At 35.7% G+C, this 15,408-nt stretch overlaps 1 protein-coding gene across 4 annotated transcripts in view; it reads left to right on the forward strand.

The window, feature by feature from the left end:
* The window catches only part of LOC102226196, a 55,061-nt gene extending 41,067 nt beyond the window's left edge, over positions 1–13,994 (forward strand). For 2 of the 4 annotated variants that reach the window (XM_023334846.1, XM_023334843.1), the window contains exons 4-7: positions 4,706–4,915; positions 5,007–5,569; positions 5,706–5,797; positions 10,446–13,994. In XM_023334846.1, coding sequence (XP_023190614.1) covers positions 4,706–4,915; positions 5,007–5,569; positions 5,706–5,797; positions 10,446–10,538 — 958 coding nt within the window. In that variant the 3' untranslated portion in view covers positions 10,539–13,994. Of the gene's footprint in view, positions 1–4,705; positions 4,916–5,006; positions 5,570–5,705; positions 5,798–10,415 lie in introns of all 4 variants that reach the window. The other 2 variants (XM_023334844.1, XM_023334845.1) reach the window with 2 other exon arrangements.
* The last annotated feature ends 1,414 nt before the right edge of the window (positions 13,995–15,408 follow it).

Here is a 15,408-nt window from a genome sequence, read left to right on the forward strand (position 1 = left end):
GCTACACTGTACTTTAAAGTCAGGGTACTTTAATATGTGGTGGTAACTTCAATATCTTATTAAACACCAAATTTGATTCTTCTAATGGGAAAGGTGATTTATGAAATATTGATAAGAGGATGGGACACCTCATGGGCATTTTAGGATTAATTGATGTATGGAGAGAACACCACCCAACTAATAGAGAATACACCCACTTCTCGTACCCAAATAACATATATTCTAGGTTAGATTACATTCTTATGTTCAAGAATGATTTGTTTAAAATCAAAACTTTGTGAAATTGGTCCCTGTACAATTTCTGATCATAATCTAGTTTATGCTGTTATTTGTCTGAAAAGGAAAAATAGATCTACCTTATGGAGGTTGAACACAAATATTCTGAACTACCCAAATATTTAAGAGAATTTGAAAAAAGAAATAGAGAATTACTTAGCATGAGTTCATACTGCAGCCTGAAGTGACCCAATTCCGATTTTTTTGAAAGGAAGAAAAACAACAACAATATGAGGATTAAGTTGCTAATATACTGCTCCAGTCGGACAACAAGCTATGCTCCACCATTAACATCCATATTTACTTCCGCAAACACTGAGCACTTCTTCTTTTTATGGCAGTTGGCAGATCACTGAGAATACTAACGCTATTGCGCCCTCTACTGCGCATGCAGGACACTGTCAGGTTGTTGCCCCGTTCAGACTGCAGAACACATACAGGTCGCATATGTGTGGCAATGTGAACGGCCCTGGCAAAAAAATCTGATTCGACAAAAATTGGAATTGGGTAACTTCAGGCTGCAGTGTGAACGCAGCCTTAGTTCAAAATGATAATGAGGAGGTGTCACCAGAAATATTAAGGGATGCACTGAAGGCGGTGAGTAGAGGGAAAATAATTAGTATTTCCACCCACCTTAAAAGAGAAAATTGGCAAAAACATAAATTCTTGGAATATAAATTGCTAAAGCTGCAACACCAACACTCCTTGACTCTGAACAGTGACATTAGATCTGATATTGTAAAATTTAAAAAAGAATTAGATGACCTAAACATGATTGATGTACAGAAAAAAAAATATTTTTAACAAGCAGCAGCACTGTGAAGTAGGGGAAAAATCACTAAAATGTCTTTTGTATAAACTCAGAAAGCAGCAAGCGGAGAGGACTATACACAAAATAAGAAATCCTTGAGCCAGACAAAAAATAGAGACTTTAGTGTTAAGTTTAGATGCCGAAAAGGCATTTGATTCTGTGAGGTGGTCCTTTTTATATCAGGTATTTGGGAAATTTGGTTTTGAGAAATCTATAATAAATACTATTTCTGGGTTGTATAATAAACCAACAGCCAATATCAAAATTAATGGCGACCTTACTGAATCATTCATACTCAAGCGAGGTACTCGACAGGGTTGCTGCATGTCACCACTCCTCTTTGCCATGTTTGTTGTCAAACAGTTTTATTGAGGAATCAGACATAAGAATTGAAACATCAACAATACACAATTGTCCTCTTTTTGATGTGAACATAAAACATAAAAACAATACAAAATCAAAACAAAACAAAAGTGACATAAATAAACAAGGACATTCTCAAGACCATGTTTATAGAACCATTGAGCCAGTGGATCAGAAAGAGACAGGATATAATTGGAGTAAGGACAGCAGGAGGGGAGTAAAAATTAGCACTATTTGCTGATGACTCGCTACTTGTTATATCTCATCCTACGCAGGTTCTCCCCAAAATAATGAAAATATTATCAGGATTCGGTTTGTTCTCAGGGTACAAGGTTAATGTAAACAAATCGCAGGTAGTAACGGTAAATTATGATCCACCAGTTGAAATTAAGAATTGCTATAAATGGAAATGGGATGCAGATGGTGTTAGGTATCTGGGAGTGGTGATACATTGTGACCCCTCTAAAGTGTTTGAGGGGTCCCGCTGAAATGTTTCAGGGGGACCCCTATAAAGTAGAATATACAAAGATAGAATGCCATATCTTTTTTCGATCTACACTCCAAGATTCAGTCAGTTAGATTACACATCCTTTGCTGAATGTTGTATTTATTTAAATCCCTGCCAGTTCCCATGCCCTCAAAACAATTTGTGGAATGGGACAAGATGCTTTCAAAATACATCTGGAAAGAGAAAAAAGCCATAGTCGAATACAAAACATTACAATTAAAGAAAGAAAAAGGAGTTGCGGGCTTCCTTGGTTTGAAGAATATTATTGTGCAGCTCAATTGAGACCTTTGATATGCTTGTGCTGTTCGGATTTCACTGAGGGATAGAAAGATGTGGAAGAGGAAACAATCAAAACAATACCGATTAAAGCCATAAAAGCTGGCACAAAATTGCAGAGCAAAATTCGTTTGGCAGATGAACCAATATCACAAGTAATGATATTTGCCTGGAACGTATATATATATATATATATATATATATATATATATATATATATATATATATATATATATACTGTATGTTAATATACTGTATGTTAATCCAACAGAAATGTACTTGTTACAGACCTTTATTCAGCCCAATGCTTATGTTCATTATTTTACCTTACTGAATATGATTTTTATCATTAAATTCTGAAATATTTCAAAAATGAGTCATAACTAAATAAACACTAAAGGATAAAATCAGTTCATTTTTGGTATACATGGTGTGGAATATATACTGTATATTTGATACGCCACATTTTTTTTTCTTTTTTAAGTTTCCTCACTTCTGAAGAATAGAAAGGTTTGTCATTTATAGCAGGTACAAATGTTTTATTTTTTTGGAATAAAAAAATCCAGAATTATTGTATGATTTTTATGGGTTTTTTTTTTTCTTTACTGCCTAAAAGAAATATTTGAATACGACATACCATTTAGTTATTTGTTAAAAAGTCCTACACTACATGTATTAATTGCAACTGTTTAACTTAAACAGGTGCAATTGGTGTCAAATTATTTGTTGAAACCATTAACAAAAGTTTTACAAGCGTCAAGCTGTGTAGTACCAACTAAAAAGCTGTATTTGCTGCACCACCAGTAGTTATTCTAAATCCAGTGTTTGGAGCAAAAACATCACCTCAGACTCACTGACAAGAATATGGATGGCTGAAAGTGTCATGATCTGGGATTGTTTGGGTTTTGTTTGCTTCTGTGGTTCTTAGTTCATCTGTAATTTACGTCAGCCAGCTTTCTTTTTCATCAATGTTTTAAGATTTAAAAATGGAGGTGATTTTTAGAAAGCGGTATTTATGAATAAAAATTTAGATAGAGGATTAAGTTGTTTATATCATAATTTAACTCTTCATCCCCTGTTTGTCATGAGATGCGGTATTGAGGGGTGGTGAGGCAGACGCAGCAGACCCAGGATGCAGTGAGAAATTATGGTTTTAATAAGGAATGAAGTCAAAACAGTCCAAAAACACAGGCAGCACAACTGAGCGGAAGCCAGGGCTTAACGCCGGTAGCAACTGGTTTTACGAAAGGACAACACGAAGGACTGAGAGCACATTAGACAAGGACCCAACAGAGACACAGAGACACAGGTAACACTAAATACACACGGGGTAATTAGGGAACGAGACACACCTGGGAGTAATCGAGGGGAGAACAGGACAACAAGGAGACACAGAGACACAAAACTCGAAATAAACACACAGAAAAACACGGAACATGACACTGTTAGGAGACAAACGGGGGACCACATCTGTAAGATACCATGAACAACAACATAATAATAAAATTTTATTATATTTAAACATAAAGATGGAATAGATTTCTTGAACAATATTCACTTTTGAAAATCTTTCTAAAAACATTAATGAAGTTGCAGCTGAAAAAACCAAAACACACAGGATATTTATTTTGAATTTCTTTAGCAGAAAGTCACTACAGAGAAAACGTCATACATAATTATGAAATTAATATCTATTTTTGTGGGAGTGGAGTAGAAAGCTATTTGGTTGTCATTTTCCTAGAGATATCATCTCTAGGAAAATAACAAGGACCCCAGATTCCCAACATCATCATGATTTTTAAACAAATATTTTCAGGCTAAAGGGGATGAAAGTTGTTGTCAGAGTGTGCCTCATAAATTTCTTATAACATTTTTGGTCTCTGAAGTCACAACCATTCAGTTTCTTTTTCTTATATTAACATTTTTATTGAGAAAGCACATTACATTACAATATATATATATACTGTATATACACTATATACTGTATATCTATATTGTAAAAAGTAAGAATGTCCATCAAACATTATTTGGAAATGTTTCCTGGAAATTTTATATTTTTAAGTGATTATGAATCTGCCAGGATAAATAACAAAACCTTAAAAACTAAAGGATCATACTTTCTCCAACTACGAAGAATATAGCACAACTGACCAGTCCATCCAACCAGGCGAAATTGAATTAGTTTAAACATCATAAGTTTAAAGCCTTAAGATTTTAGCTTAGTTTTTACTTTCAGTTGAACCTTTTGTGTTCTTATTTTAGTTTATATTCCCATTATAAACCAGGAGTGGATCAGATAATTTGTCATTGTGTTGTTAGAAATGAAACTTGCCTTCCTTATTTCATAACTGGTGAGTTATCCAGTTTATCGCTGTATCATATCTCTGGCATCAAGATATGAAATATTTGTCGTCTTTAGTGTGGCGAACCTCTTCCTAACCTGAGTGGGGTTTCCTCCTGTCCTGTATAAGGGAAATTCAACCCCCCATGTCCAAAGAACCTCCTCTGTCCTTCACCCTGTCCCCCGGTTCTGAGGACTCAGGCTTGGATGACTCTTCATTTCGCAGCGTTCTGGAGGAACCAGAAAATTCTGTGGAGAGGGAGATCCGACTGACATTACAAAGAGAAGAACAGCACCAAAGGGAGAGGGGAGTGATTGCTCAGGGCCTGACGATACCTAGGTAAGGTAAATAGGTTAAGATTATGTGGGCTCACCAAGCCTGTGCATTGACTGTTCAGATTTCTCAAATTTGTTCTTTTTTCTGTGTTCAGTCTATACACCCTAGGAACAGAAGGATCTGTGCCAAGACCTCCAGTCTTTCGTACCCCTACTCTGTCCATCTCTCCATCCCCCCCCTGCTCCTCCTCTCTCCCCCGATCAATGTATCATGAAATGACAGCCAAAAACGTCATCATTCTTGAACCCGACTCCTCTGGCTCCAGCTCCAGGAACAACCTACTCTCCTCTGCTATCAGTGGCCTCTCTGATTGGTCTCCCAGTCTTGATGTGGCACCCTCAGAAAATGTCATTGTGGTGGAGACCTCCAATTTGATCATTCGCAGTGCTTCTGAGTTTTGCCTGAGTTCTGGGCCTCCGCCTGTAGAGACACAGGAGAGTACTTTCTCTTCTAATCCATTTTTCAAGTTGCGTTCCATCAGCAGTCAGTCTCTAGTGGAGCAAGAGATCAAGATGGTGAGGCAGAGAGAAGAGGAGTGGAGGAGGCAAAGGGAGGAACTGTGGCGAAGAAAACAAGAGGAAGAGTGGAGGACAGGGAGAGAGCGGTATGACACTGTCCTGGTGTCACCAAGCCTAAACGAAAACATCACTTTCAGTGGTATGTAGTGTCTATGTAAAATATATGAATGAAGCAACAGTTTCTTTATATAATGTAGAACCCACATATTGTTTTCAGATATATTTGTTGTTTTCTTTTATTCTTATTTGTATGCTAATTTAATTCCTGATTCTAGTGCCAGTGGTTCCAGACAGATCTGTTTCCTCCCCATCATCGCCTTCCAGACCACGGAAAATGGAACGCTCTAGTTTGTCTTGTGACCACAAGGTTGGCAGACATGCACACACATACAAACATAAATGTTAGAGCTTGTATTTATGCTGACCCAACATAGAAGTAAAAAGTAAAACAAAAAAAATATTTAATGTACATCTGTTACATCTGATGCAAGATATACAATTTGATCACCACTCTCCAGGGCCATGTAGAGACCTTTGGAGAGGCAGGGGCTCAAAGTTAAGAAGAAGCACATTGAACAAGATACAGTATTAAAACATGGTACAACAACATAGCAACAACCTATATTAATCAACATCTAATATTTAATTGGATCATACTGCATTGTTGTCATCATGTGGGGACAAATGTCGTCTAATGTTTCCCTCGATAGGTATACATTGCTGTTGTGGGGTTTATGCTGCTGACAGTGTTTGAGGACTGCAGTCTGGCTATCTGCTCTGATCTGTTTTTAAACAAACCATAGGAGAGAAGGCCACTGGTTATGAAGTATGTGATGAAATAAGCAAATTTCCTGATATTTTACTCAATAAATTATAATAATATCTGACTGTTTACCCTCCAAAGCAACCTGGATGCAGACTGCTTTAAAGACCAAAAACACTCAAGGGGTTTAACTCTACATAACGTTTTGATGTTATCACTTCTGAGAGATGTAGAATTGTAAGACTGAGTAATATCAAAGCAAAGAAGACTCAGTAGACTTCCTCTCCCTGAATGTCTGGTTGATATGTGATGTGACATATGTGACATATCAACCATTATATAAATGGTTGATATGTAACACAATCCATAGATCTAAAACTTTAGCATTTGTCTATTGAGAATGACAATACTATTCAATTTTATTTAATCCATTCACCAGAGATAAAATAAAAAAAGTGCCACTATTACGAGGATAATTACAAAAATAAATACAACAATTTTTCTAACGTCAACATTAGATCTACGTTTTTATTCACAAACCAGTGTATATTGGAAAAACTATATTTTCTTGCCCATAATCTGATAGTTAGAGGGTGTGGTTCTGCCCTCTCATCCTTATCATGGGCCTGGTGTCTTAACCGTATATCAGGGCCACTTTGGGGCACTGATATACGTTATGAATTGTAATCTCCAGGGGTCTCCTTCATAAAACATTGCGTAGGATCTATATGAAAAGTGTACATTTGCCCCAAAACTGAGGTTTGATTGTCTCAGACTTGAGCCCACATCAAATGGTTATCTTCCAGGGAGAGGAAGGTAATAGTGAGAAAACTTTACTGAGATGTTGTGTGGACTTTGATTTAAGATTTAATTAGGTTTGATGGCCATTTTTTTTATTTGAATGGTCTTTATGTACAGCAATGGCTCACCAGTGGTAGAATAAGTAACACTGCTGTACTGCTTAGAATAAAGTTGATCTGTAATAAAGGTTTGACTGTGGAATTAACTTAAATGTCTGAGATTAATCATGATACAGTGTGGCTTCAATTTCCCACCTTAATGTCTGTCACCAGTTTAACCACCGTCTCCAAAACCAATGCCTGTAAAGTTTTTTTTATAGATCACAAGCTTTGTGTGGAAAATGACCTACGCCAGTGTCAGACCCAATTTCTGTGTAGACATGTTTATAAACAAGACCCCTGATGATTGAGTATGATCAATATTAAAATAAAATGTGATTGTGATGTCACAGCAAATTCAGCATATCCTGTTCTGTTGCAGAAGAACACTGTGGATTTACAACCTTCACCTTAACTATAAAAATTAGAGAAAAGTCAGAAATAGCAAACATACTTGGATGTGGCATGACTTTGTGTTGTGAAAATGTTTATGGTTAAAAATTATAATATATTTTATTTATATAACCCTTCTCAACTAATCAAACACACTTTACAGGAATCAAGTAAAATTACAAACAGAGCACTTAAGTACAACAAACAAAATAAATTTAAATAAAGTAACACTTAAATACATAGCATTGTTTTACTCTTTCCTAGAAGGGTAAAAACAGGACACTATTCATACATCAGAAGCAGTTGATTGTGTTTTGAGAAAAGATTTGAATGTGGATAGATGTGTTCAGTCACAAATGTTTTAGGGCAGAGAGTTCCCAAAGGTGGGCACAGCAAGAGAGAAGGAAAACTATCACCCTTGGTCCGGTTCTTGGTCCTATGTGATGGAGACAGGCAGTTGAACATCAAAAATCATCATACATCAGTTCATCTGTTTCTTGTGCATTCTGCTCTGCCTTATCAAACCCCCAGTCGGTGTTGGCAGATCTCTGCTTGAAGTGAGACAGTGTCTACATGAATGTTTTTCCTGTTTAAAGGGACTTTTTCCTCTCCACTGTTGCATACATGCTTGGTAGGAGGGATTGCTGTGAAGTCAATGACAATGCTAATGATTGTCACTACGTGCTCATCCAGGAGGAGTGAATGTTGCAAGTCAATGACTTGATGCAATGTCCTGGGTTTTCTTAGATTCTAAGTTTCTTTCTAAGACTTAGAAAGAAACTTTTTTGTCTACTTTGTTCAAGCATCCATCCTTTAATTGAGCATACTGTACTGTTTGATAAATAGGATTAATGGGAATGTATGTCTGATTGAATTAAAATTATATTTTTGTAAAATGTCTTGAGATGACATTTATTGTGAATTGCCATCTCACTATGACAATTCAATTTAAATTGAATTGAATTGGTTGGCATCAGAGGAGTGGAGGCTGCAGGAAGAAGTGTGACGGTGGAGCATGTTGGTGATGTTTATGAATAAGATATCTGGATATGCTGAGGGACAGGGAGCTTCTGGATGATGTGGTCCTGGAAGCGTGTGTGGGTGAGCAGGTGAGCAGCAGAATATTTTTGAGTTTATTGAAGACTTGATAGTGAACCATAGATTACTTGTTACAGTAATCAAGTCTGGAGATGATGCAGGCATGGATGAGAATTTCAGCAGCTGAGAAGGGGAGTGATGGGCAGAGGCAAGCAACATTTTTCTAATGAGAAAAGGTGGTTCTTGTGATGTGGTTGACATAGAGTTCAAGGGAGAGGTTGATATCGAAAGTGACTCCAAGGTTGCAGATGTGAGTTGAGGGAGACAAAGTGGTGCTCTCAGTGGTGAGACTGTAAGGGATTGGAGACCAATGATGTTGATGTCTGACTCGTCACAGTTGAATTTGAAGAACTTTGAGTGCAACCATAATTTTATCTCAGTAAGACAGATGGTCAGGATGGAGTGAGATGCAGTTTGAGGGTTTTACACAGACCAGCCAGAGAAACACTGAATGGATTCCAAAAACTATACATTTTTATTAATAATTAATTAATTAATTAAAAAGTCCAAAAATAATTCAAAAATGATTAATTGGGCCCAAAACTGAGGTCAACATAAACTACAACTCAGGTAGTATCACAAAGAACTCAAGCACAAACTGACCAAAAAAACAAGACATGAGGGGAACTTAAATAGTGACAGATGAGACCACTGCTGACACACAAGGGGGTAATTAAACATACAAGAACTTATACAAATACTGGTCAACACAATACTAAATCTTTAAATTAAATAAATACTGTTAGAACTGAACTAACTGCCAAAAAGAAGAAACATTAAAGAAATAGTAAAATTAAACTAAAGAAAACCAAATTTCCCCTTCCCCTGGCAAACAAATGGAATGACCACTGAAGAGGTTTGCCAGCCATATAAGGACAACAATCAGCTGGAACTCTTCTATGTGCCACTCCAGCAGAAGCTCCAAAAGAAACTGGTAACTCAAAACAAGAAGAATTAAGTTACTATTCACATCTCGGTGTGATGGTAGAGTCAGCTGTCACATGCAGTTTGATGAATTTGGTGGAGATGTAGAGCTGGACATTGTCAGCATAGCAGTGGATGTGGAGGCCATGGCAGCGGATGATGGAACTTAGAGCTATCTTTTACAGAATCAAGAGTAGAGGGCCAAGCACCAAACCCTGGGGAACACCTTGTGATAGAAGGGTAGTGGAGGAGATGCAAATATTGATGCCGATGAATTGTGCCTGTTTGTGAGATATGACTGTAACCAGGAGAGGCTTGCATTTCCTACCTCCTCAGCATGTCAGTGTTCTGCAGTGTCCTCTAATGTTCCATCATTTGATCCAGGTGTGTTGCAGCGTAGACATATTTAAAAGATGCTGGACACTCACTCTTGAGGACTGGAGTTGAAGTCCCCTGCACTAGGGTCACATTCATCCATTCCCACTCACAAACACATTGGAGAGACAGACAACCACATAATCCAACATCAAAAATAATCATAATCTATTTTTGAGAGTCTTCTTCAAACTAACAAGAGTTAATTTGATTTATTGTATAACTTGACTCATTATTTGTTGTAAGATTTTAATGTTACGTTACAGTTTTTTTCCTCTCATTCATTTATTCACTTGTTGCACTGTATTGTGAACGTTCTGATTTGTTAATCAGTTGGACTGATTATCAGTTTGTTCATGGTTTTTCTCATTTTCTACCTGTTACACCTTCATTCTTTATTCAATCATACTTGTTCCACCCATGCTTGTGTGCATCTGTCCATCCATCTGTCCGTCCGTCCGTCCATCCATCCATACATCCATCCATCCGTCCGTCTATCCATTAATGCATTAATCCATGGCTCTTTGCTCCAGTGGTTTAGCTGAATTTCCCCCTCCTTCCAGTTTCCCCTTTCCCTGTCTTCAGTTCCACGTCGTCAGAAAGTCATGGCACGGCGGTGGGAGGCCTCGCTCTTATCCAATCAGAAGAAGGAGTAAATGGAAAGAGTTTTTAACTGTTGGCTTTTTTTAAAGCCATGATTGCTTTTCTTTGTTGCACCCATTAGGGCAAAATGAACTTGTCTGCCAACGGCAAATTTGGATTTCAGTATTTGTCAAATGTCAATATTTATTAAAACCCAATGTCTGTTTGTTGTTTGTAAAATGTCTGTTTGTTGCTAAAAAGCACAAAGGCAGAGGAATGTATGGTGGCTTCCAGTAAGATTTGTTAAAAAAAATATGGAAATGTACCTGTTTTTGCTTTCCCTAAAGACTGTTTAGAAAGTGCTTGTAACATTGTTTTACTGGATGATGTATGACATACTGTTCAGTTCTTTTTCTTTTTGACATTCTGGCCTGTTCAAATCTCAAAGATCTCCACAGAGCCGGCCTAAGGTTGTATGATGCACCAAATAAATTTTAATTTGGCTACTCTTTGGTTACCGCCTAGAAATTTGTAAAAAATAAATAAATCACAGCAATTATGAAAACTTTGCAGAATTTCTGCTAATGTGTAGATTTTTGAAAAAACATTAATGTCAAAACAAATTAAAGTTATTTAACGGAACACTGAAATAATTTGAAAATGTACTCAATCATATATGTAGCTTAAAAATAAAATAGTGTTTTAAAACTGAATTTCTGGAGTCATGTATGTCCATCAGTTTATGTTTAAAAAAATTACTAAAAAGTCACTAACTAAATAAAAAAAAGTTTAATATATTTACTTATTTTTACATATGGGCTTATAAGTTGTTTTAAAATTGTCTGACTTTTTAGTTTTTAATTTTTTCCTTTATTTAGTTAAAAGGTCATACTGATCAGTTCAGAATATGACATGTTAAAAAATAAAAAGAGGGCAGAAAATACAGAAACTTCAAAAAGGCATCCAGGTTGCAATCTTTGTCCAATACAACAAGGTTATTAAATTCTTAAAAACTGCAACCTGGTTTTGATCAAATATGAACTACATGCTGATAAAGCTTGTGTCTGTTTTACAAGCCACATAACAGAAGATGTTGGAAAACATTATCTAACAAGCTATTTGGTTGATTAAAAAAATCATCTCTTGTTAAAGCAAACACAGTTTGATCATTATATTTTAACAATAACCCCAAATTTCTTTAACATGCATGAAAAAAACAAAACAAAAAGTGTGTGTTGTGTGAATCAGTCACTCCATATGATTTATAATGTGATAGCACTTGTGCATGGTTAACAGATTTAAGATTTTTGAAGGTTTTAAAAGGAATTCTAATTCTGAGAGCTAAATACTCACTGAGAAGAGAACAGGAATGATGTAAAAGAAAACTTCTTCTTAGGAAAAGTAAGTAATTATTACTTACCTCCAAAACTGTGTTCTGAGATGGATCGATCTAGAGTGGAGGGCCTAGTCAGCTACTTAATTTGCTTCTTCATGTGGCCGGCTCTGTATTCCTCTACTAGCATTGGCTATAAACTTGTATAACTTCAAATATTCTACATTATGCTACCTTGTGTTTTTCTTCTATTTAATTGTCACAAACCCTTAAGTAGCCTATGTTATGGATTATAAAACCTGTCCATCATGTATTTCTTCAGTTTATTGAACATAATTTACTGTAATACAATTTTTAGTTGTTACTGTAGTACCAATGTACTGTACATTTTTTCATTTAAAGTACATTTTCTGTGTAGAAACTTTGCAGAAACTTGATTAGCAGAAAGAAACGTAATTTTTGAAAACCATTGCATTTCAAGTATAAGGCTTTGAAAATCACTGTCTGAATGAAGTACTCACATGCTAGAGTCAGCGATTAATGGTTTTTTTCCTCATTTCAATTCTAGCCACTCAGATACCTCTTTCCTGAGACCTCACCAAAAGCATGTCCAGATTTTAGGACTGGTTTTGTTTCATAGCAGTGTTTTCTCATGAGCATAATTAGAATAACAATGTGTTCAGTTGTAAGCTAACAAGGCTCTTTAAATGTTTGTCAAAATTGATGCTTCACGTTCAGGATGCTAGCGTCAGCAGAAGCAAATAAAAGGAAGTTAAAAAACAAATGCTGATGATAGTTGAGTTAATCCCGCAAAAAAAGTTGCAGCCTGTAAAACTGTGCCCATCTGTGGCTCTACAAAGTGAGCAAGTGTTTAAAGAAACCAGTATTCTAACAAATAGGTCTACTGAAGATTTGTACAGTTTTTTTTTTTATCTCCTACTGTGTTCCTGTAAAAGAGAATTGATGTATTTTTGATGCATATATTTATTAACTGAACAATACTTATAAATGCTGAAGACCTTTTCAGTTATAAAAGTTTTATTCTGACCTTAGCAATGAGGTTTAACAATGTGAAGTCCTGTTTATTTTTAGGAAACTCTAATGTGTGGTGTGTACATGTTTCCATCTGGTCACTATCTTACTTTAGTTTAGTTTCTGCATTAAATCTCCACAAGCTTATCCGCTAGTTTCTGCAATGATCTCAAGTTAGTCTGAAGTTTAAAGTTGTAACGAGATCAATAGTGATCACCAGGATGTAATGAAATAGTGATGGGTTGATCAGTGCAGCTGTTTTTAGTCCAGCATTCATGCTCTCGCCATTACTACGTTAAATAGCAGGTTTTAATTACAAACGATTAACACACATCCCATATAATATTTTCAAACTCAGACAGAACAGACATTGTAAATTAGAACAGATTAAAACATCTATCTAATACGCTCAAGATTTTCTGATTAGTTTTCTGCTTATGTTGGCTAGAATGAACTTGAAACTTTTTAAAATGAGTATATGTGACCTACACACTTTTAGGAACTTGGTCTAATATGAAAAACTCTACTGATTAGACTAATTTTGATTAAATCGTCAATATTACATCTAACTTAAAATGCTCCACTGATTAGGCTGTACGTTGACTAAATCATGAGTGCAAAATTAACCAGATTGAGGCCTACTGAAACCAAACATAATCAATCTAATATTGCACCCCTTATATAACAGAGTTCCTTGCAAAACATTCATACCAACTGGGCAATTCCACTTTTGCCCAGTTGGGCAAAATAAGTACTTAATAAGTATGCTCTTCTTCATACTTATTAAGTATGAAGAAGAACATGGAAGAAAGTGCTCTTGTCAGATTACATCCTCACTGAACTTTTTGGCCTACAGGCAAAATGCTGTGTGGCAGACAACTAACACTGTCACACATGTTAGGGTGGTAAATACACCACCCTCACTAAGAAAATGATGGTAGCAGCATTGAACTGTGGGAGGCTTTTCCTCAGCTAAGGCCAATCCTGAGGAAAAAAATCCTCTCCTCCCAATTTGACTGAGCTTGATAGTTTGCAAAGCAGAACAGAGAAATATCCCCAAAAACTTTGAGCTGTAATTGCAACACGTGGTGAATACAAATGCACACATTTTTATGTTGTTAGCATAAAAAAATTGTTATAATTTTTTTTTCTTCCTCTTATTAACTATGTATAACTTAAAAATATTTCCAACATCAATCTCAGAAGTCTGATTTTTTTTATTTTTTTGAGAAAACTAGGATTAAGTCAGATATCTTTTTTTTTCAGTGGCTCTTCTATAACCAGGCTGTTGCCTGCTGCATTAAATCATTGCTAAAAGTACTGAAGTCTGTGTCTGTGCACATTCATGAAATGGTCATTACTCTATCTTCTGTTTTGGCAACTTTATTTACCCCACGCTGTACATATATATATATATAATATATATATGTATATTTTGGAATTGTTCTCGCTACAGCAGCCCGACATGGTCTAGTATGGTAGAGTTTCTTCTTCTGCTACTTCTTCTGATGCTACTTCCGTTACCAACTGTGAAGTAATATGCAGCTCAAATTCTGTAGAACTACTGCGCCTGAACAAAAATAACTTGACACAATGTTTTAAACAATAAAATTGATTAGATAAATAAAATATGTTAAATGAATTAAATGCTCTCTGTTTTATCCATAACTTAAAAAAATGGTAATGATCTATAGAAAATACTTTCAGGGTGTAACATGACAAAATGACTGTCAATGTGCATGAAAGGCCCTGTATTTCTTTCTTTTTGCTGTTTATTTTTTATTCAAGTTATTTTTTAAATAGGTTTTTTAGACACGTAAATGTAAAATACAGCAAACAACTCAGAACATCACTATAAGAAACTATTTGTTCCCATCTAAACCAAGTGCTTTGTTGTAGATCTTATGGTACTGTCGCATTTGTGACAGATTTCACTTCTTACATAATTTTCTGAAGAGCAAATTGCCCTTGTAGCAACATAGTCTGACCCACACAACACTGCTGTTGCATCAGACAGGAAATGGGACTAAACTGTTACATGCTTCTGCAGCACAGAGATAATTGGAAGTTCTCCATGAGTACCAACAGCTTTGTTTCTTTGATTTCACTTGGACATGTACCCAAAGAAAAAAATCTACTCCAATGATTCTGCTATTCATTGTTGCTTCGAACAATTCAAATTCAAAAATACTTTATTAATTCCAAATGGAAATAAAGTGCAAAAACATGAGCATCTTATTTGATAGCATGAATTACACACTAGTCTACTTAGACTGATGCCATATAATTTCATACCAATGGACAAATTATATATATTCATTCAATAAAGTTTGTAATTTTATAATTTCTGACACCAATTTTAATCTTTTAAATTTCCTTTGTTATGGAATTACAATATCAGATGTTCAGTGGGGAAGAAACCTGACTGACTGTGAAAGGCCACTGTTTGGATATATACTATGGACCCATATTCATTGCTCTTTTCCTCAGTGATATTATTTATTAAGTGTACTAGAACAACTTGCCTTGAGTGTCAGTTATTTATTATTGCCAAATGAAAAAATGTTTGTCTGATGATA

Source organism: Xiphophorus maculatus, chromosome 6 (genome assembly GCF_002775205.1).
Source record: "Xiphophorus maculatus strain JP 163 A chromosome 6, X_maculatus-5.0-male, whole genome shotgun sequence".
Classification (NCBI taxonomy): Eukaryota; Metazoa; Chordata; class Actinopteri; order Cyprinodontiformes; family Poeciliidae; genus Xiphophorus; species Xiphophorus maculatus.